General features: G+C 51.1%; 1 protein-coding gene across 2 annotated transcripts in view; it reads left to right on the forward strand.

The window, feature by feature from the left end:
* The first annotated feature begins 5,159 nt into the window (after window positions 1-5,159).
* KIRREL3 (kirre like nephrin family adhesion molecule 3) overlaps window positions 5,160-23,366 on the forward strand; it is a 386,118-nt gene continuing 367,911 nt past the window's right edge. For both annotated transcript variants that reach the window (XM_038753761.1, XM_038753762.1), the window contains exon 1: window positions 5,160-5,608. In XM_038753761.1, the coding sequence (XP_038609689.1) occupies window positions 5,554-5,608 (55 nt within the window). In that variant the 5' untranslated portion in view covers window positions 5,160-5,553. The remainder of the gene's footprint in view (window positions 5,609-23,366) is intronic.

Consider the following 23,366-nt stretch of genomic DNA (forward strand, 5'->3'; position numbering starts at 1 on the left):
GGATGAGTCTCATTTCTTCTCTTCTTATTGAAGCAGTTTTCCAGCCTATATGAAAGGTTCTCACAGGCCTCCCATATAAATTGAATATTTGCTGCCCCGTAAGCATGGACAGGTCAGGGCTAAACAGGTCTATTGTTCTTAACTACCGCTGCTGCAGAATTGGTTCTTTGTGTGGAATGATGTGGAAGAGATAAAAATAGTGTTCCAGCCTATAGGGCTGTGACGAGATAGTATCTACCACCTCCTTTGTATTGTACTCTCCCAAGTGCTCAGTACAGTGCTCTGCAAACAGAAAGTGTTCTATAAATACCACTGATTGATTGGCCGAGAGGAGGGAGGGGAATGGTCACTGTAGTGAGGCAGGCACTTTAGTAGTGTGTCCAGACTCTTCAGAGCAACTCTCACTTTGCCCACTTTGGTGATCCCAGAAATAGCTGGGGGTGGGAGGTGAAGGTTATGGAGACACAAAGGCTGTGGTTACCATCTGAACACAGGGAGAGCATTAGACCAGACATATGGAGAGCAGCCAGGACAAGTCTAAGAGCTCTCCCTCTCTTCAAAGTACTTACCATCTAATGATAAAGATAAAAGAAGGTAATAAGTATTGTGGTATTTGTTACTCTGTTCCAAGTACTGTACTAAGCACCAGGGTAGATACAAGCCAGTGGGGTCACACACATTCCCTGTCCCACACTGGGCTCACAGTGGATAAAGCACGGGCCTGAGAGTCAGAAGATCATGAGTTCTAATCCCAGCTCTACCACTTGTCTTCTGTGTGACTTTGTGCAAGTCACCTCCCTTCCCTGTGCCTCAGTTACCTCATCTGTTAAAATGGGGATTGAGATTGTGAGTCCCACATGGGACAGGGACTGTGTCCAACCAGATTTGCTTGTCTCCACCTCAGCACGCAAAGGGTAAGCACTTAACAAGTACCACAATCATTATTATTATTATTATTACTACAGTCTAAGTAATAGGGAGAAGAATTATTGAATCTTCATTTTACAGATGAGTAAACTGAAATCCAGAGAAGTTAAATGATTTGCCCAGGTTCACACAACTGGTAAGTAGCAGAGAAAACAAAAGAACACAAGACCTCTGACTCCTACACCTGTGTTCTTCCCACTAGGCCATGCTGCTTCTTGTAAACTTGAGAGCAAATATAAATAATCAACATATCAACAGAAGGAGGTAATGACATTTTAGGATGGATTGTTTTTCCCCTGGTTCCTTGCAAGTCATTAGGGAACTTACAAGAGTTTCTGGACCGTGCTTGGTTAAATACCACACTAACCTGGACCCCTTCAAATCTGGGGGGGCAGCTGTGTCAGTTAGACCCTCATAGAAACCTAGCACAATCCTATGCCCTCAGGTACTTGATTATTTGTATTTATTGAGCACTTACTGTGTGCAGATCTCTGTACTAAGTGCTTGGGAAAGTACAGTACAACAGAGTGGTTAAACACAATTCCTGAACACAAGGAGCTGTGTCCAAGATGATTAGCTTGTATCAACCACGGTGCTTAGTACAGGGCCTGGCACATAGTAAACGCTTAACAAATACCATAAAAATAAAGGACCTACAGTCTATAGGGGGAAATAGTAAAATTGATTATGACTGTGTCCAGTCTGCTTATATTGAATCTACCCCGGGGCTTACTACAGTGTTTGGCACAGAGTAAGTGCTTAAAAATACCACTATTGTTTTTATTATTATCATCGTTATGGATAGGGGAAATACTTGAGTAAAAAGCAAAGCAAAACCACCCCCAGCTTGCTGGGAGGGCCAGGGAAGTGAGGGAGGAAGGAGGGAGCTGTCCAGGGTGGTTGACTTCTGAGAATGATTTATATCAATGAATACTATTCACGGAGTGCTTACTCTGGGCAGACCACTGTGCTAAGCGCTTAGGAGTGCACCGTTGCAGTGGCTAGACATAATCCCTGCCCTCAAAGAGCTTGCAGTTTTAATGGTCTCCTTTCGAGAGTGACTGATGAGCTTAATTCTGGTGACAACTTCAAGTCCGAAAACCTGCGTGGGGGAGTTGATTCCAGTACCAGTGGTTTGCACAGTTCACAGTTTCTAATCTCTCCCCGTCGTGTCCCGCCCCCCACCCCCAACCCCCACCTCCCGGCCACTAAGTGCAACGATTAAGAAGACGGGCAAGGGTGCAGCATGCTACAAAAAGCCACACCCGGGTCTTTTACCACCTGATCACCAACGCTGTGCTGTGGCACCAGGACCCAGCAGGCCGTTGCCTTGGTAACCATTGCAGTTCTCGACACCCCAAGAGCCTTCAATCAATCAATCAATCAGTGGTCTTAATCGAGCACTTACTGCTTGCAGAGCACTCTATTAAGCATTTGGGGGAGTGCAGTACAAGTAGAGTAGGTAGAGCTCTCCAAGTGATTTCCAACATCCCATGCTGTACTAACTATCCCAACAGCCCTTTCAAATACTAATACATCCTTTAAACCCATCCTAAATCCTTGTGTATCCATGTATATTCATTGCCCATTCAATTATTTCTTCTGATTACTCAAGATGTAAATATGTCTATGTTTGTCTCCCTACTTTGAGTTAAAGTTCCTTGTGGGCAGGAAATGTCACTTCATATCATACTCTCCTCAGGGCCTAGTACAGTGCATTGCACTCAGCAGGTCCATAATAAATATGATTACTACTATTATTACTGCTACTACTACTATCACTACAACTGTTATGACTACTATTATTACTACTTCTGCTACTATTCTGCTGCTGCTACTTCTCCTACTTATATTTATAATAATAATAATAATTATGGTATTTGTTAAGTGTTTACTATGTGCCAAGCACTGTTCTAAGCACTGGAAGGTAATCAGGGTGTCCCACGTGGGGGTCACAGTCTTCATCCCCATTTTCTGGATGAGGTAACTGAGGCCCAGAGAAGTGAAGCTACTTGCCCAAGATCACACAGCAGACCAGTGGTAGAGCGGGATTAGAACCCACATCCCTCTGACTCCCAAGCCCGTGCTCTTGCCACTGGGCCATGCTGCTTCTACTATTACTACTACTATCAATAATAACAATAATAATGGCATTTGTTAAGCACTTACTATGTGCAGAGCACTGTTCTAAGCGCTGGGGGGATACAAGGTGATCAGGTTGCCCCACGTGGGGCTCACAATCTTAATCCCCATTTTACAGATGAGGTAATTGAGGCTCAGAGAAGTTAAGTGACTTGCCCAAGGTCACACAGCAGACATGTGGCAGAGTCGGGATTCGAACCCATGACCTCTGACTCCAAAGCCCGTGCTCTTTCCACTGAGCCATGCTGCTTCTAATTTTGGTATTTGTTAAGTGCTGCTACTATAATAATAATGATGATGATGGCTTCTGTGAAACATTTACTACGTGCCAAGCACTGTTCTCAGTGCTGGGGTAGATACAAGATAATCAGGTTGGCCCACGTGGGGCTCACAGTCTTAATCCCCATTTTACAGATGAAGTAACTGAGGCACTGAGAAGTGAAGTGACCTGCCCAAAGTCGCACAGCTGACAAATAGCAGAGCAGTAGTAGCAGTGGTAGCTACTACTACTGCTACTATTACTACCACTATTGTAGCTACTGCTACTATTACTACTGCTACTATTACTACTACTAATAATAATAATGATGGCATTTATTAAGTGCTTACTATGTGCAAAGCACATACTACCACTGTTGCTACTACTGCTACTACTACTACTACTACTACTGCTACAACTAATTACTACCACTGCTGCTGCTGCTGCTGCTGCTACTGGCTGCTTTATTCTACTCGCTTGGCTTTCCTCTTGGCTACAGTCCAGTAAACACCCCAAAACTTAACCCCTACATCCTCACCTAGAAGGGACAAGCTTCTGAAGAGTCTAGAGACATCCCTATCTCTTTTCCCATCTCAGACCCTTCCACATTTTTCCCAGTCTTGGTAAACAGGTGCTGCCCATTCATCAGTCCATCTTCCAGTGGCATTTATTGAGCATCTACGCTATGCAGAGCTTGGGTGAATAACCTGCAAACAAAACATATGATCCCAGCCGGTGAGGATTTTACAATCTAATGGAGAAGACAGGCACTAAAATCAATTACAGGGAATGGGAGCAGGAGAAAGAACCAGGAGGGAGCAGGTAATTGTATGTCTGAGTCAGTAACAATCAATCAACCAGTGGAATTTATTGAACACACTATGTGCAGAGCACTGTACTACGTACAATACAAGAGTTTTCAGACATGACTTTACAGTTGAGGGATGAACTAACTCAATGAATAATTGAATATGCATAGGCATATGCATATACTAGTATAAATAGCACTTATACTTATGAATAATATATAATTGACATGTATTTATATATAGCTACACAAAGATAGCTATAGATTTAGATGATATATATATATGTGTGTGTGTGTGTGTGCATATATATGTACATGCATGCACACACACACACACACACACACACACAGACATTCCACATTTCATGGTCCATTCCATCTTTCCCTTCTCCACTCTCCCCTTCCTCCCCCCCGCCCCGCAACACCGCCCCGCACCCCCATCCCGCCCAATTTACTGTTTCTCCCCGCGAAAGGCCCGGTAAGCGGGAGAAAACTCAGCCGGAACGATGGGAGAGCAGCCTGTCGACAGACCCATCGCCCTTCTGGCTCTCCCTACCTGTGACTCGTGGGTGTCCAATGCAGAGGCGGGAGTCGAGGGGTCCGTCCTCCTGTTGGGAGACAAAAGAAGATCAGCCCCCTCCCCGCACCCTTCCCGCACCCCTCGGATTTTTTTTTTGGGGGGGGGAAGGGAGGGGAGGGGGAAGTGTTGAGAGCTCGGTGCCTCTTGGATGATGATGGCCCTCCCTCCTAGCTCCTCCCCCTCCCCACTCACTCCTCCTCCCTCCTCCTCCTCCCCCTCTTCCATCCCTCCTCCTCCTCCTTCATCCCTCCTCCCCCTCCTCCATCCCCTCCCTCCTCCATCTCTCCTCCCCCTCTCCATCCCTCCTCCCCTTCCTCCATCCCTCCTCCCCCTTCTTCATCCCTCCTCCCCCTCCTCCATCCCTCCTCCCCCTCCTCCATCCCTCCTCCCCCTTCTCCATCCCTCCTCCTCCTCCTTCCCGCCGGCGACCGGATCGCCTCGCCTTTCTCCCGCCCGGAGAGGAGCCGCCCGAGGACGCGGTGTGTGTGTGTGTGTGTGGTGTGTGTGTGGGTGTGTGTTGTGTATGTGTGTGTGTGTGTGTGTCTGCGATGCTGAGGGAGCTTTGGGGATGGACGGGTCTGCGAGAAGTGAGTTGGTCTCCGAGACGCCGGGCTTGCCGAGGGCGCTGAATCCCCGCCGCCCCGTCCCAGCCGGACCCCAATATTAGGAAGGGGGCGAGGAGGGTGCGGGGTGGGAGGAGGACAGGGGCCAGGGGGCCCGGCCGGACAAACGGACGGATCGAGGGACGGGCAGGAAAGGCAGCAGGGGAGACCCCGGGGGCCAAGGAACCACCAACTGAACGCCAAGTTGCTCGCCCTCCTCCGTCCACGCTCAGGAATGAACCCTTTGGAGCTCGCTTTGCTCCTGCTTGGCGCCTTCCTGCTCAGCCCAGGTAGGGTCTGGGCACACGCTTCGGGGGGCGGGGGGCCACGGGGGACGGGACTCTGGACCCAGGGGTGGGCTGGGGGGACGGACGCCTGGACCCAGGTTGGGTTGGGGGTCTTCATCCAGGGAGCTGGGTTGGGATGGGGGTCTGCACCCCTGGAGCTGGGTTGGGATGGGGGTCTGCACCCCTGGAACTCGAGGAGGGTTGGGGGTCTGCACCCTTGGAGCTGGGGGTCTGGACGCCTGGAGCTGGGGGTGGGCTGGGCGTCTGGGCGACTGAGGCTGGGGATGGAATGGGGGTCTGCATCCCTGGAGCTGGGGGTGGGCTGAGGGTCTGGACGCTTGGGCCCGGGTTGGGCTGGGGTCTGCACCCCTGGAGATGGGGGTGGGCTGGGGGTCTGCCCCCCTAGAGCTGGGGGGGATGGAGGTCTGGACCCCTGGGTGGGCTGGGGGTCTGGACGCGTGGAGCCGAGGTGGACTGGGGATCTGGATTCCTGGAGCCGGGGTGGACAGGGGGTCTGGACCCCGGACACCTGAAGCCGAGGTAACAGGGCCTTGACGACTAGAGCCGGGATGGGCAAAGGGGGAGAGCGACTTCAGCCGGGGTGGACAGGGGGTCCGGATCCCTGGAGCCGGAGGTGGGCAGGGGGTCCTGACCCCTGAAGCCAGGGATGTGCTGGGATTCCGAACCCCTGAAGCCAGGAATGTGCTGGGATTCTGGACACCTGAAACCAGGGATGTGCTGGGATTCCGGACACCTGAAACCAGGGATGTGTTGGGATTCCTGACACCTGAAAGCAGGGATGTGCTGGGATTCCGGACTCCGAAAGCCAGGGATGTGCTGGGATTCCGGATCCCTGAAGCCAGGGATGTGCTGGGATTCCGGACTCCTAAAGTCGGGGATGTGCTGGGATTCCGGATCCCTGAAGCCAGGGATGTGCTGGGATTCCAGACTCCTAAAGCCAGGGATGTGCTGGGATTCCGGACTCCTAAAGCCAGGGATGTGCTGGGATTCCGGACTCCTAAAGCCAGGGATGTGCTGGGATTCCGGACCCCTGGTGCTGGGATTCCGGACGCCTGGAGTCGAGATGGGCTGGAGGACCCAGGAGCCCCTTCCCCCGGAGAAGCCGGCTCCCTCTGTCTGGACAGCCCCTACTATCCCTTTCCCTGGAGAAGTGTAGGAAGGCGGACAGACCCCCCTCCCCAACCTCTCTCCCGCCCCCTGCTCCCTGCAAAACCCTCGCCAGGATCGGGAGAGTGTTAGCTTTGGGCCGGGGCTGTAAGTGGATTCCTCGCGTTTCGGAACTTCTCCGTCCGTCTTCCCTCCTCGGGCTGCCGGGTCTGGACGGAGCGTTTTGGATGTCTCGGTTCGCGGCTGAAAAAAGCGTGTGGGAGTGAGGCTGGGGGTCTGTGGGTGCGTGCGTTGGCAACGGGGTGGTCGCCAAAGGGGCTCTGCCATGGCCCCCCGCTCCCATTGCCCCTCCTTGAGCGGGGAGAGGGGGAGATGAGAAAGAGTTTCGCCGAGTGGCTGCGAAGATCCCATCTGAGAAGCATAGAGAGGCAGCGTGGCTTAGTGGCAAGAGGCCGGGCTTGGGAGTCCCAGGTCGTGGGTTCTAATCCCGACTCCGGCACTTATCAGTTGTATGACTTTGGGGAAGTCACTTCACTTCCCTGGGCCTCAGTGACCTCATCTGTACAATCGGGATCAACGTGGGACAACCTGAGTACCTTGGCTCTGCCCCAGCGCTTAGAACAGTGTTTGGCACACAGTAAGAGCTTCTCAAATATGATCATCGTTATTATTATCTGTCCAAGCCGACGGGGCCGGTTCTGCCTGGGCAAGGACCGCTGGCTGACCTGGGCCGGGGGACAGGAGGGTCTCGGGGGGCTCTCGAGCAGCCCCGAATCCTCGGGAGGCACCCCTTCTTTGGCCCCGGTCCCTTCCACCCCTGGCTGACCCCCGATAGGACCGGGGATGGGGTTGGGGGCGGTAGCAAACGGCCCTGACCAAGAGGAGTTTGAGGAGGGGAAAACCTCCCGGAATCCAGGTGCCCACGGTCCTCCGGGTCCCGGCGAGGCAGAGCAAGACTTCCCTCCCCCCCGCCTCCCACCTCCCCCGAGGGGGGACCACCCATCGGACCGCGTCCATCTGTTGATTAAATAAGGGCGGAAAAGTTGAGAAGAACTGTGGTTTAGTGGAAGCACTGGCTTGGGAGTCAGAGGACGCGAGTTCTAATCCTGCTCCACCACTTTTCTGCTGGGTGACCTTGGGCAAGCCACTTAACTTCTCTGGGCCTCAGTTCCCTCCTCTGTAAAATGGGGATTGACTGTGAGCCCCACGTGGGACAACCTGATTACCTTGTATTTCCCCCAGGGCTTAGAGCAGTGTTTGGCACATAGCGCTTAACAAACATCATTATTATTATTATTATTATTAGTGATAATAATAATAATAATAATAAAGTTTTTTTGGTGACGGCGGGTGAAGGGCGAAAGGCAGGTTTGAGGTCTGTCTTGCGGAGGGGAGAGAAGACCCCAGGCCCCAGTCTGTGCCTGTCCTTTTCGTGCCTGGCCCTGCGTGGCTGCGAGAGTGGGGGGGTCCACTCGCCCCTTCCCACCCCCAACCGTTCCCCCACCCCACCCCCGGGGATCCCTGCGGACACACCCGGCTAGCTATTCGGTCTGGCCGGGGAACAACGGGAAGATAAATTCCCCTCGAAGGTTGCAAGCAGCAGGAATACGAACTCGGTAGCTCCTTAGCGCAGAGGGAGGGACGGGAGGAGGTGCCATATTCTGGAGGGATTTCCCGTTGCCCGGAGTCTCTGGCCGGAGCCCACGGTGGCTAGTGGCCTGAAAGCAGGTCAGAGTTCAGGGAGAGGGGACGCCCCCCGCCCCGGGAATTTTGGACTGGGGCTTCGGAAGGGGTGGGACGTCCGTCCTTCCTTCTTGGGGCAACTCTCTGGCCGAGCTGGGTGATAATAATGATGGTATTTGTTAAGCTCTTATTATGTGCCAAGTACCGTTCTAAATACTGGGGTAGAAAATAATAATAATAATAATAGCATATGTTAAGCACTTACTACGTGCCGAGCACTGTTCTAAGCACTGGGGTAGATACAAGGTAATCAAGTTGTCCCACGTGGGACTCACAGTCTTCATCCTCATTTTACAGATGAGTTAACTCAGGCCCAGAGAAGTGAAGTGATTTGCCTAGGGTCGCACAGCAGACAAGTGGAAGAGCCGAGATTAGAACCCATGACCTCTGACTCCCAAGCCCGGGCTCTTGTCACTAGGCTATGCTGCCTCAGCCTCCTTGTAGTTTAGAGGATTCACTCCGGGGCTGGCCGGGGAGAGGCCGGGAGCTGAGATACCTATGTGCCCACCCCCAACCATCCTTTCCCTGGTTTGGACCCGAGGGCAGAAGGGCCTGGCTCACCCCTCCTGCCTAGCCCTCCCTGCTAGCCAGACGCCCTGACCGGGAAGGGCCCTGACCCGCAGGCTCCCTGTGACCTGGTCCCTCTCTGGTGGACTAACTCGGAGCCCAGGGGGTCAGGATTTGGCTGCGGTACATTTCTTTGGTGGTCCCCTGAGGGTTTGGCTTTGTCTGGTGTTGCAGGCATGGCCCAGCACGTGTACCAAACAAGTGAGCCTATCACATGCACTGGATACATGTCCAGGCAGACCATTCATTCGATCATATTTATTAAGCGCTTACTGTGTGCAGAGCACTGTACTATGCACTTGGGAAAATATGATGGCAACAATAAACAGTGACATTCCCTACCCCCAGCGATCCATCCACACCCAGTGGGAACCCCCAGGGTTATCTGCAGGCCACTCCTACCCCATAACCTCTCCCCCGAGTCTTCCCAGTGAACTGGGGGTGGGGAAGCCCCTTCCCCTGCCCTGCCCCACTTAGCATCTCTGTTTACAGCAGGGTCTCTGAAGCTAGACCCCCCACCCACCCAAAATCTTTCCCTGCCTTTCCTCAGTATCTGTACCGGAGCCCTCGATGGAACTGGATTCTGATTCCCCCAACCAGCTTCCTCCCCTGAGTTGGGGAGAGTGTTCAGCCATCCAGGTCACCCGTGGCTGCTTCCAGAGGGGCTGCCTGTTCCTTCCATTCGGTCTCCTCTGCCCATTGAGCCCGCTTCAGCCTCCAGGAGGATGAGGAGACAAGAGTCCACCTCTGCCTCCTGAGGAAAGAATCAAAGAAATGGTTGTCCCCATACCAGCACACCAGCCAGGCCCTGCCACCTTCCTAGGACCTTCCTGGACCAAGGGTGGCTGGCATCCCCAGGCACTGGGGAAGGAGAAGGTGGGAGAAAAAGAGTACTTGATTTTTCTATGGCCTTCAGCAATGAGGAGATAAGTACTAAGCTCTAAAGGCCTGGCATAGCGGACATGCCAGGCCGGCCTGTCTTGCTTGTAGCCAAGGCCCTTGGTGGTCTCCCCGTGGGCAGTGGGTGGATTCTTCATTCCTCCCAAATCTAAGGATGCTGTCTCCCCCAGCTGTGTGCAGGGTGGGGAGGGAGGGGCTCACAGGCATCCCAACTCCCCAGTATGTTCCGGGGAGGCCCTGCCGGCACCCCCAGGAATGGAAAGTTTCCAGTGCTGTGTCAGGCCTGGCTCCAAACAGCAGCTCTACCCCCGATGAGCCCGGGTCTGGAGGTGGGTGAGTTGGCAGGGGCGGGGGTAGGACCAGGGATTAGCGCTGAGGATGGAATTTATTCCTTTTTGTTCCCCACGGTGGGGGTGACAGGCGGTTTTCCACGCAGGCCAAAAAAAAGCCCAGGAATAATCCAGAGAGAAATCAAAGGATTTCAGAAACATAATCACAATAATAACAATAATAACAATAAATGCTAATCGTGTTCTGGGTACCTTGGCTCCCCTTCTGAGAAGGTAAAAAGATCAACTACTTGGAAGCCCAAGACAAGGGGGAGAATGTAAGGAGGGGAGATGCTGACTGTCGCTTGGGACTGATTCTAAAGGATGGGGGTGGGGTCGTTCTCAACTGAGTCCATCCCCTAACTCTGTACCCACTCACCACCTCCGTAAAACCTCTGTGGCCTTTTAACTCCTTCAAGACTTTGAAAGGATTGTGGTTTTTTGGGGTAGCTTTAAGAGAGTTCATGCATGGGAGAATGGGAATTTATAGCTTTGAGATTTTCTTTCCAGAGTCCAAAGACTAGGCATTCCCCAACCCACCTGGGGGTCCAGAAACAAAAGCCCAGAGAGTCTTAAAGAGTCACCCCCTCCACCTCACAATTGCCAGCATGGCCAGTGATATTGGCTAGAGCTCGGGAAGGTTCATTACTCCAACAACTTCTAGCCCCATGAGCTCCTCCAACTTCCTACAAGCTCCCCATCAAAATGGACTTTCTCTTCATCTTCAGTGCCACAGGGAAGTGGCATCCATGGGAACATTCGGTTTGCAGGGATGGCCCCATGTGTCCTGGAAAAAGGCATTTCTGTCTCTGCCACCCCCAATAATACCACCCCCATCTCCATCACCACTGCCATCCTCACCACCACCATCTCCATTATTCATTCAATCGTATTTATTGAGCGCTTACTGTGTGCAGAGCACACAGAGCACTGTACTAAGTGCTTGGGAAGTACAAGTCGGCAACATATAGAGACGGTCCCTACCCAACAACAGGCTCACAGTCTAGAACGGGGAGACAGACAACAAAAGAAAACATGTAGCCAGGTGTCAAAACCATCAGAATAGAGTTATAGCTATATGCACATCATTAATAAAATAAATATAGTAAACATGTACAAGTATCACTACCACCGTCACCACCTCGATCTTCACCATCAATATTTCCATCCCCTCCGCCATCCTCAGCACCACCATCAATATATCCATCACTTCTGCCATCCCCACCACGACCACCACCTCCATTATCACCACCACTCTCTCTGTTACCACCTCCATCTTCACCACCAACAATATCCCTATCACCTCTGCCATCCTCACCACCGCCATCTCCACCAGTTATCACCACTGCCATCACCAACCTCACCACCTCCATCTCCTACACCGTTTACATCCCCACCTCCACCCTCCCTGCCATCGATATCTTCATCCCATCTACCACCCTCACCACCGCCATCTCTACCATCCTCGCCATACAGAACATTTTCTCTCTCACTGCCTCTTCTCCCTCGTCTTTATGAGCCCCTACCGGACCTGCCCACCCAGGCATCACTTCCAAATTGGTCTGGGTCCTTTCCAACACCTAAACCCCCACTGCTTTCTGGAGGCGAACCCCGAAATAATCGCTTCCCTGGTTTACCAGCCTGCCCTGAGTCCTCAGCCTTGGCCCCTCCCTACCCCTCCCTCACAGACTAGCTGAGTCTCCTCCATTAACTCACCTTTTCCAACTCATTAGCAACACTAAGGAGGAACAGTTTGATTTTCTTCTTATCTCACCCCCGCCTCCCTCCCATGGCATAAATGTGGATTCTGTCTGTAAACTGCCAGAAGTCAGTAAATGTCAATATGGGATAAGTGTTTCCTTTATATCTCTGCAATTTAGCATAAGCTGCTTGGAAACAAATGTCTTCCATGGGCATGCAGTGTTTCAGTAAGTACACAGTCAACATTACTATGAGGATTAAATAAATGTCAGTACGGCGGGTGGGTACCTGAGGTAACAGCGGAGACAGTGGCATGGGTTCAGTGCCCAATTTGGCCAGCACAGGCTGGATTTGGTCCTGACTCGTTTTTTGTATTTGATTTTATTTAATTTTTTAATTGCATTAAGCACTTACTACATGCCAGGCACTATACTAAACTCTGGGATAAATACAAGTTACTCAGGTTGGATACAGTCCCTGACCCACACGGGCTCGCAGTCATAATCCCCATTTTGCAGATGGGTAAATGAGGACCAGAGAAGTGAAGTGACTTGTCCAAGGTCACACAGCAGATGCGAGGAGGTGCTGGAATTAGAACCCAGGTCCTTCTGACTTCCAAGCCCGTGTTCTTCCCACTGCTTCTCCCACCGCTTCTCATTGTGGGCAGGGAACTTGTCTACCAACTCTGTTGTATTGCATTTTCCCCAGCGCTTAGAACCATGTTCTGATTGAGTGCTCAGTCGATATGATTGATTGATGGTGGCTGGCAACAGAGTTTAGTGCCGGAGAAGCCTCTAATTTCAGGGCAGCAAGTGGTCCTGCTTGGAACTGAGGGGGAGGAGGTGAATTAGATCCCTTTAGGGGGCCCGTGGGGGAATGGAGAACCCTGGTTGCTGGTTTCTTTCTCCCTCACAGAGACAGCTCTGGGAAACTGGGAAGACTTCCTCATCCCCGTCATTCAGTTGAGGAGACTGAGGCCCAGAGAGGGTAAGTGACTTACTCAAGGTCACGCTGCAGGACAGTGGCAGAATTTGGGTCTCCTCTTGATATCATGCTCTTTCCAAAGGGCCCCACCTGGGCAGATGAAGTGGTTGTTTACCTGGGCAGGGCCAGGGGGTGTGGGGAAGCAAGAGTCAGCCCCCACAGTTCTGAAGGTGAGGCTACCCCTCCAGTCCAGGGAGTGGATGAATTAACCACAGGTTTAACAGGAAGGAGGGTGCATTTTCTGGGGCTGAATTCTACAGGCTGACTCTGTTTCACTGTCCAGTTCATCGGCTCCTGGCTTCATTCTGCTCCGGGTCAGGGGTGCAGCCAGGATGACACTGACCTGGAGGGAAGGTAGCACTGTTGGCCCTGGCAGGCCTTGGTCCAACAGGACTTCAGTGGCCAGAGGAGCCTGGGTTAGCCCACTCCTGGTCTCGGTTCTGGCCCTCCCTCCTCAGCCCGGGCCTGTGAGAGGTTGCTAGTGTTTCCATGTCATAGGAGACCAGGTTCCAGGGTGCCCGCAGCCCCAGTGGCAGGCCAGAGGCTGGCTTGGCATCTCGAGTGCTGTCCATGGTGGACAGAGGGCCTGGGTTCTCGCTCCTGGCCACCCTCCCTGCCATGGGCCATTAGCCACTGTGACTCTGAGCAACCAAGGAAGGTCTCTGTGGCCCTCTGTGCTGAGTGGGGACACACCTAGGGCCTGGGCAAGGTGGGGAATTGGCAAGGAGCAGGGGATGGCCTGAGGCAAATTCAGAAGTCTGCAGTGGGGTGGCAGGGAGGAATTTGGGGCCTGCCGGTCTGGACACACTTCCAGCAGGCGGAAAATCAGCTAGGATTGTATTCTATCATTCTCCCCCTTGCCCTAAGCACAGTGCTCTGCCCACAGGAGGCGGTCAGGAAAGACCACTGATCGATTGCACAGACGGGCAGTAAGCCAGTCTGCCAGGGAGAGGACATGTAGGCCGGTTCACTGGTTCTGAGATCTGAGGTTGGAGAGGCTGCGGAGAGGGAGGGAGAGAGATGGGGAGGGTGGCACAGAGCTAGGTACCAGCCTCCTGGGGGTGGGAGGTTGTGACTCAGCGGCCTGCCGGGGTAGTTGTCCTGGGCCCTTCGGGAGAAGTAGAGGTTAAGGAGTGGAGGGAGCCAGGGGAGAAGCCGTTTGAGGGATTTGGGAAGGAGCCGAGTCCTCGATGGCCCTTTGGCTGCAGGCAGCTGTGCTGAGGCTGCAGATTTGCATCTGAAATGCATCAGCAGCTGGTCCGGGGCCTTGGCCCTGGCCTGCATCACAGGATGGGGGCTCCGGAGCCAGCGGTGAGGGAGGTGGTCCGCCATCAGGAAACTGGCCTTCCATAATTATCTAGATCTACCCTGGGTCTTAGCATGGTGCTTAGTATCTAGTAAGTGCTACGTAGAGGCCGTCATCAATCAGGAGACTGACCACTGAGCAGGACACTTTGCCGGAGGGTGGGTAGAACACTAGTTGCCTCAGGGACCTTTTGGGTGTTTGTTGGGGTAAGGTGAGGCCGATGAGTTGGGTCGGGGGGCACCACATATCGGGGTACATCCCGTTCCAAAGATTCAGTTCATAGAGAAGCAGCGTGGCTCAGTGGAAAGAGCGTGGGCTTGGGAATCAGAGGTCATGGGTTCTAATCCCAGCTCCGCCACTTATCAGCTGTGTGACTTTGGGCAAATCATTTAACTTCTCTGTGCCTCAGTTACCTCATCTGTAAAATGGGGATTAAGAATGTGAGTACCACGCTGGACAACCTGATCATCTTGTATCCCCCCAGCCATAGTAAGCACTTAAAAAATGCCACTGTATATAAAAGAAAAAGATTTCCAAACCTGCTGCCCTTTGCCCTTGGACATTATTTAAAGTGTTACCTCCTGATGGAAAGGGGGCATGTGCTTTGCTGCTGAAATTCACTCCAGAATGCTTAGAATGGGGCCTAGCCCTCTATACGAGCTCAGTAAGGTCCAACCACCAGCACAGAATAGGCTGCAGAGCTCCTTTCCTCTAATACTGGACTTTTTGTGGACAGCTAAAACACTAGTTTAGAGTCGGGGCGGGGTGGAAGTGGGGGGTAAGGGAGAGCAGGGAGTGTTGCGGGGAGAGGGGAGGGGAGTGGGGCTCGGCTGCCCTCTCCTTCCCGTCCCACCAGGAGCCCTCTGAGTATTATGAATATTGAACCAGGAGAGTCAGCGGAGACCAGCTGGCGGTTCTCCGGTGCGCCTGATGGGGGCAGCAGCAGCGCTTGCAAACAGAGGGATTGGGGTGAGAGGAAGGAGGGAGAGAAGGAGAAAAAGAGAAAATCTGAGACTCCCAGCTCCTGGATTCAACCTGGGCTCCTCTGAACCAGGGACCTTCTCAAGCTCTGGTTCGAATCCTCAAGGCTCCCCAGGCCCCGTGAAGAAACTCTTGGCTGTGAGGAGGGTGATCATTTGTCCAATTCCATATTGGACCATCTGGATTTTAGATGCTGTCTCTGACCGGTATTTTGTGCTTGTGTTGAGTGTGTGTGTGTGTGTGTGTGTGTGTGTGTGTGTGTGTGTGTGTGTGCTGAAGGCTGTGTGTCAGTGCTGAGCAGTGTGTATACGTGAGAAGCAGTGTGGCTCAGTGGAAAGAGCACGGGCTTTGGAGTCAGAGGTCCTGGCCTCAAATCCCAGCTCCACCAATTGTCAGCTGTGTGACTTTGGGCAAGTCACTTAACTTCTCTGGGCCTCAGTTACCTCATCTGTAAAATGGGGATGAAGACTGTGAGCCCCCCCAGTGGGACAACCTGATCACCTTGTAACCTCCCCAGCCCTTAGAACAGTGCTTTGCACATAGTAAGCACTTAATAAATGCCACTATTATTATTATTATTATTATCATATGCGTGTGTGTTGAGGGTTTATATATGTTGAGAGGTGTTTGTGTGCTCAGGGTTGTGTATGTGCTGAGGGATGTGGATTTGTGTGTGTGTGTGCTGTTATGATGGGGGATGTCAAAAAGATATCTGATATCCTTGAGTACCATCAGTGACCACCTGGCATTGACCAGATCAGGTGGCAGCTGCCAACTGTTTTGATGTCCAGGAGCAGCCACCTAGGAGGTGGTGGAGAAGTGGGGGTGTCCCTTCCCAAGTGAGGGGCTGAGGGAGAACAGTTCAGAGGAACCTCAGGTCTGCTGAGGATTACCTGCCTCTTGGGCTAAAAAAAAAGGAGTTATAAAGATAATGAGTCCCCACCCCCCTCTACCCATCATAAATGGTGAGGAATTTGGTTCCTTGTCACCAAAATTTTGGTGCAAGAACCTGCATGGAGGAGTTGATTCTAGTTCCAGTGGCCAGTACGGCGTCCCTCATACTCTCTAGTGCCTGTTTGTCCAGTTCTCATCAAGGCACTGAGACCAACGAGCGAGGAGGTGGACAGGGGTGCTGCTCATGGCCATTTGCCTGCCAAAATTTGATGACCAAAACCTTCTTAGGCCCAAAGCAATCACAACCCAGTGTTGACTCCAGGCTGCATCATCGTGACCCAGTAGGTGGTGGGCAGTGTAGCTTCTTTGGTCTTTGTCGCCCCTGTTTTTCAAGATTTCCGCCAGACCGGTCCACCTCACAGAAAGCCCTAGGGCATTCTTGGGCCAAAAACCTCCCTTTCCCCCAGTGGCATGGCAAACCCTCCCCTTCCAGAATTCTGTCTGTCTCTCCCCGTTCCTCTACGTGGTTTGGCTCAGAAATGGTGGAGGGTGATTTGCTGTGAACAGAGAACATCCTCTCCAGCTGATTCCAACACTCTGCTGGGCAGGGCTTTACGGCTCGAATGCTCCCTCAGCAACTCCGAATGAATGGGCTGGTCCGGAGGGGCGAGAGGTGACAAACACACCTCCTCCTTCCCATCATCACTTGAGACAAGCCACCCTATACCCGACATTGGTCTCTTTAATAATCGAGGAGCCTAAATGCTTTTGTGGCTCTCTCTCATGCTGAAAAAGCAAAGCAAACAGATGCTAAAATTAGTTTTCCTCATTCCCGGCCCCTCGCTCTTTCGCAGGCACGCTGAGACCCTCCGGGTGAGAACGGGTGAAATGGGAAGGGAACGTGGCACAGAGCCAGTATCCCACTGACTTGAAGACGTTTGCAGGGTCTCAGACGCCTGGGTCCCAAGCCCCATCTTCACTGCAGAGAGCTCAAGGATCAGCTTAGCCTGGTCTTTGTTCTTCACACTTTCCAGCACACCCAGAAGGGACTTCTTAACTTTGACCTTTGCACAGATACCTTTCCAGAGAGGAGTTAGCTGGAATTTCCTAGCCTCATTCACCTCATTCTTCCTTCACTTGAGCGAAGCAGCCTGACCTAATGGATAGAGACCGGGCCTGGGAATCGGAATCTAATTCAAGCTCTGCCTCTTGTTGGCTGTGTGAACTTGGGCAAGTCACGTACCTTCTCTAGACCTCAGTTACCTCATCTGTAAAATGGGGATTAAGACTGTGAGCCCTATGTGGGACATGGACTGTGTCCAAACAGATTAGCTTTATCAACACCGATGCTTAGTAGAGTGCCTGGCACATCAGAGAAGCAACATGGCTCAGTGGAAAGAGCACGGGCTGTGGAGTCAGAGGTCATGGGTTCAAATCCTGGCTCCACCAATTGTCAGCTGTGTGACTTTGGGCAAGTCACTTAACTTCTCTGGGCCTCAGTTTCCTCATCTGTAAAATGGGGATTAGGACTATGAGCTCCCCATGGGACAACCTGATCACCTTGTAACCTCCCCAGCACTTAGAACAGTGCTTTGGCACTTAGGAAGTGCTTAATAAATGCCATTATTATTATTATTATTATTAAAAATAAAATCCCATTCATGGAATTTTCATGGAAAATCCCATTCATCCAGAAAACGGCTTGGTCCCAACCCAGTCTAGATCAAGGGGATTGTCTAAGAAGAGTCTTTACTTCCAAAGGGCTTCCCATACCTTCTCTCATTAATGTTATTTCCTGTTCCTCGATCTTGCCTCTCCCACCAAGGACACCTTGCTCAAGACCTCCCTCCTGTCTGGATCTCTCTTCACCTTCACATCCAGCAGACCATTGCTCTCCCTACTTTCAAAGTCCTTCTGAAAGCCTATCTCTTCCAGGAGGCCTTCTCTGATTCATCACTCATCTCCCTGATCGTATTACCACCCCCACCCCAGACTGTCATTTCCACATTACCTAAGCAGTTGGCATCCCTGCACCCATCCCTACCCACACTGTATCTAAGTACGGATCTTTATACACTGTCGCTTCACCCTACCTATACTTCATTTTCGAATCTGTCTCCCCGACCAGATTACAAACTCCTTGAAGACAAGCATCATAGCCATTAATTCTCTTGTATTCCCCCAAGTGCTTAGTCAATCAGTCAATCATATTTATTGAGTGCTTACTGTGTGCAGAGCATTGTACTAAGCACTTGGGAGACAATAACACTAAACAGATGCATTCCCTGCTTGCTCCAAGTAAGCACTCAATGAATATTACTGATTAATCCATTTTTTAATGATATTTGTTAAGTGCTTACTATGTGTCAAACACTGTTCTAACCATCTGGGTAGATACAAAGTAATTTGGTTGGACACAGTCCCTGTCCTACGTAGGGCTCACAGTCTAAGGAGGAGACAGAACTGAAGCACAGAGAAGCGAAGCAATTTGCCCAAGGTTACACGCAAGCAATCGGGAGAGCCGGGTTTAGTTGCCTTAAGCCATCCATTCTTCATTGACTCAAGAAACATGATGAAAGTCTCTGCCTTCTACTGGGCAAATATCAACCAATCAGTGGTCTTTATTGATCACTTACTGTGTCCAGAGCACTGTACTAAGCACTTGGGAGAGTACAATACAATAGCGATATTAAACTTGATCCCTGCCCTCAACATCATCATCATCAATGATATTTATGTTTACTGTGTAGCAAGCACTGTACTGAGCACTTGAGAGAGTACAATATATAAAGAAGTTGGTAGGCATGTTCCTTGACCTCAACACGTTTACCACCCAAAGGGATTAACAGAGATAATGGGGAAGTGGAAATACTACCTCCCTGCCCCCTGAGTCTCCACCGATGATGACTTCCTGTTCATCGCGTGCTTTGAGATCCATGCAGACCAAGCCCAGAGGATGACTTCCTGTTCACCTGGAAATCTTTGCAGACATCTCCCCTGAAACAGGCAGTTTGGAGTTAGTGGTGATCTGAGGACTTTAGCTCGAGAGGGACAGTGACAGGAACCGGAGGATGTGACTGAGAATTGGTCCAATGCTCCGCACGCAGTAAGTGCTCAATAAATACCACCAATTGATTGATTCATGGGGAAACGGGAACTCAGACTGGTGCATCCTCCCTCGTGCTGTGTGACTTTACACAAGCCGATGCACTCCCTCTGGGTCGCAGTTTCCTCACCATATGCCACCGGGTTGCCGGAAGAAAGGGCTAATCAGAATGACAGGAAGCACTTTCATCAGTATCAATGGTGAATAATAATCTGAGAAAATCTTCTTTCTAACCTGACAAGCAGGCCTTCCATCCCCCCCTCATTCAGACATTCCTCTCGCCTTGAATACCAAAACCCATTTTCTGAACCAGAATCCATGCCCGTTTGATTCTCCTTTGGTGGATTTTTCAAAAAATTTCACCCAGTTCCACTTGCAGATCGGTTGCCGGTGTGAACTGGATGTTGTCAGGAAGGATGAATCGCGTGACAAGGCATTTCAGGACACCACGGGCCTCCATCAACCTCAAGCCTATCAGAGGGAAAACGTCAAGAGATGCCCTGCTTTATCGAAGTGATTAATAACAGCAGTTAGGGAGGAAGAAAAGGGTTCTGGAAGAAGTCTAGAAGTCTCACAGCCTCTATCTCCTGGGGCTGAGGGGCTTTCGCAAGGCGACCCCGTTCAGCCTTCAGATTGGAATGTCTTTCAAGGTATTCATTTATACGATAAATCAGCAAACAATGGAAGCTTCTTGAGGTGGAATCAGGGGAATGGTAGTTGAAGGAAGAACAGACGACCCCCTTACCCCCAGTTCAAGCTGTGTAATGGACTGGCCGGGGGGAACTTTTCAGAGGACATGCTGATGGAGATGCCGGCCGAGACATGAAATAAATCATAAAAGTAGTGGTTATTGTTGAGCTCCTACTATGTGCCAACCACTACGCTAGAAACTGGGGTAGAGACACAGTAATCGGATCAGACACAGTCCCTGTCCCACAAGGGACTCCCAATCCAAGGGGGAGGGAGAGCAGGTATTGAGTCCTAATTTTACAGGTGAGGAAACTAGGCACAAAGAAGTTAAGTTACTTGCCCAAGGTCACATACATAGAGCAGGAGAGTGCTGGAGCTGGGAATTTGAACCTAGGTCTGCTAATTCCCAGCCCTGGGCACTTTCTGCAAGACAACATTGCTTTCTGAAGTTTTCAGAATAGTGCATTGGGAGAAGTGGACAGAGGTAGATCCGGGTGGGCAGAGAGTGGCAGGAAAGAGAGGGAGAAAAGATAATTTGATGCATGTCGCAGGTTACTTCCCTGGACTAGTGTGGCCTATTGGAAAGAGTTGGGGTATGAGGTTAGTGGGAGCAGGGTCACTGGAGGTCACCTCAACCAACTGGAGATGATTCTGGGGCACTGTTTCTCCCAGTAAGAAGCAGCATTACCTAGTGGTACAGCATGGCCTTAGGAGTCAGAAGTACCTGGGTTCGAATCCTGACTCTGCCACTTGCCTGTGGTGTGTCCTTGGACTTCATTTTTCTGGGCCTCAGTTACCTCACTTGTAAAATGGGGATAAAGACTGTGAGCCCCATGTGGGACAGGGACTGTGTCCAATCCGATTTGCCCTTATACACCCCAGTGCTTAGAACAGTGCCTGGCACCTAGTAAGAGCTTTACAAATGCCACAGTGTCCTGGAGGACCTGCTGGGAGATGGTTAAATCAGACAAGCCCATCTGGAAGTTGTCAAGGTTAGGGTCACAGCTCTTTCTGGGGAATCCCTACTCTCCCTAGGTGAGGGGTCAAAGTCAGATAAGTGGTAAGCCCTTTAAGGTTTTTGGCGTTCACTGAGGGAGGAGGTGGACTTGGTATCCCAATGAGCATTTGAGAATCCCTCTGTCTCTGGAAAGAGGAAATGCAGTGGGAGGGCTGTGTCAGATCTGAAATGCTGGAATCGACCCTTCCCCCACGAAGCTCTTTAAGAATAACACGTGTCAGATTGGTTGGTCATGTAAGAGGTTAATCTGAGAGGCATGGCTGAGGTGACCTGAGGGGAGTTGGATCTGGGGGATGAGTCCCCTCCCCTTCCCAAGAGTCAGGGCCTCTTTCTCATCCATCCTGAGCTGGACAATCCCACACACAGCAGGATATACAGCCTGAAAACACAGGGAAAACCGGCCCTGCAGGAAGCTGGGCCCATCCTACAGCTTTTCTGTTGGTTTCTTCGTGTGGGTGAATTTGTATATATTTGCATTTGGTTCCATCTGATAATATGCATGGAATTCCAAGTGAAGCAGGCATGAGCAGATTTGAATGTTAATGAGGTGTGTAAAGGCTGTCTGGGACCTGCTAGTCTTTGGGGTCATGTCTGAGGGTGGGGGGAGGCCATTGCAGGAAATAGAAGCCCCCCAGGTCGGGGTTAGGGGAGGTTGAGGGTGCAACTGCCTCTGGGGCAGAGATACAGCCCTTTCCCTCCTTCTGTCCTGTCCCCAGGGTGAGCTTTCTGAAGAGAAGGGAGTCAGCTAGCCTGGGTTCAGGACAGGGGTGGCCCAGGGTGATCTTTAGGACCCAGGCAGATGGACTGAAATTTTAATGGTGGCGAGATGGTGGGTGGGCTCTAAAGAGTCGTTCTTTATGCCCCAGATCCCACAGGGTTCGGTGGGGAGACCGCAGAGTGGGGAGAGTCCAGCTCTGGAAGCCTGAGGACTTGGGTTCAAGTCCCAGTTCTGCCACCGGCCTGCTGTGTGGCCTTGGAAAGGTACTTAACCTATCTGGGCTTCTCTTTCCTCCCTTGCAGGACATCCGCTTCTCCCTACCTTCTAGGGATATTCTGAAGACAGAGTGAGAAATGGAAAGTAATGGAAAAGGTCCAAGGCAGCCCATCAGTTGGAGCAAGCCAGAATAAGGCCATTCTTGAAAGGGGGTAGGAAGTGAAGCAGTTCCATGAATAAGTTGGGCAAAACCCGCTCCCTAGCATTGCTCGGGCTAGAGGTTCTCACCCATAGAATAATAACTGTGGGATGCTAAGCATTTACTTTGTGCCAAGCAGCGTTGAAGATACAAAACAATCAGGTTAGACACGGTGTTAGAGTGTGTGTGTGTTTATGTGTGTCTACACTGTAAGCTTGCTGTGGGCAGGGAACATGCCTGTTATATTGTACTCTCCCAAGCGCTTAGTACAGTATTCTGTGCACTGAAAGCGCTCAGTAAATATGATTGACTGACAAGGGTGGAGATAAGATAGTTCACATCCCTATTCGCAAGTGCATGCTTCTCCTGGGAGTTCTCTGACAGTCTCGCCTTCCAGGTCTAATGATCCTCTGAATTTGTCATTGCTGCCCCTGAAGCATCACCTAATCCCACCTTCCGGAGCCTACAGGTCAGGCTCCAGTTTCCCAGTACAATGAGCTTTCCTCCAATCAATCCTGGAAGCAGTTCTTATTTTCTAGGGAGGTTGTAAGTGTTCTGTGTTAATAGTGATGGTAATGCGGTTCTTAAGACCTATTATTTGTGCTAGTTGGTAGTTTAATGTGTGTAAAGGTGATTACGACTTTAATATCAGTGTTAAATAGATTAGCTGATTCATACCAAAAATAAGCCGGGAGGAGACGCCAGACTTCTCCAAGGCCATTCCCATTCCGGAGTCAATGGGAAATGCAGAGTATTGACAACAGAAGTTGTCAGAGTCAGAGGAATCAGAGGAGCCAGAGGATGTGAGTTCTAATCCTGGCTCTGCCACTTACCCGCTGCATTACCTTGAGCAAGTCATTTAACTTCTCTGGGCCTCAGTTCCTTCATAGCTAAATAGGGATTCAATACCGGTTCTCCCTTCTACTTAGGATGTGAGTCCCATGTGGGACCAGATTATCTTGTATCTACCCCAGCACTTAGTACAGTGTTTGGTACATAGTAAGTACTTAAAAAAATACCACAATTTTTATTAGTAGTCGTAGTATCCAGGAAGGGATTATTTCGTGGCTGGAACTGATCTAGACTATAAATTCCCCCTCCAGTCATTCATTCATTCATTCAGTCATACTTATAGAGCACTTACTGTGTGCAGAGCATTGTTCTAGTGCTCGGGAGAGTACAATATAGCAATAGACTTTAAGCTAGTTGTCGGCAGGGAATGTGTCTTCCAACTCTGTTATAGTGTACCCTCCAAAGCTCTCAGTATAGTGCTCAGCCCAC

Source organism: Tachyglossus aculeatus, chromosome 11, assembly GCF_015852505.1.
Source record: "Tachyglossus aculeatus isolate mTacAcu1 chromosome 11, mTacAcu1.pri, whole genome shotgun sequence".
NCBI classification, from domain to species: Eukaryota; Metazoa; Chordata; class Mammalia; order Monotremata; family Tachyglossidae; genus Tachyglossus; species Tachyglossus aculeatus.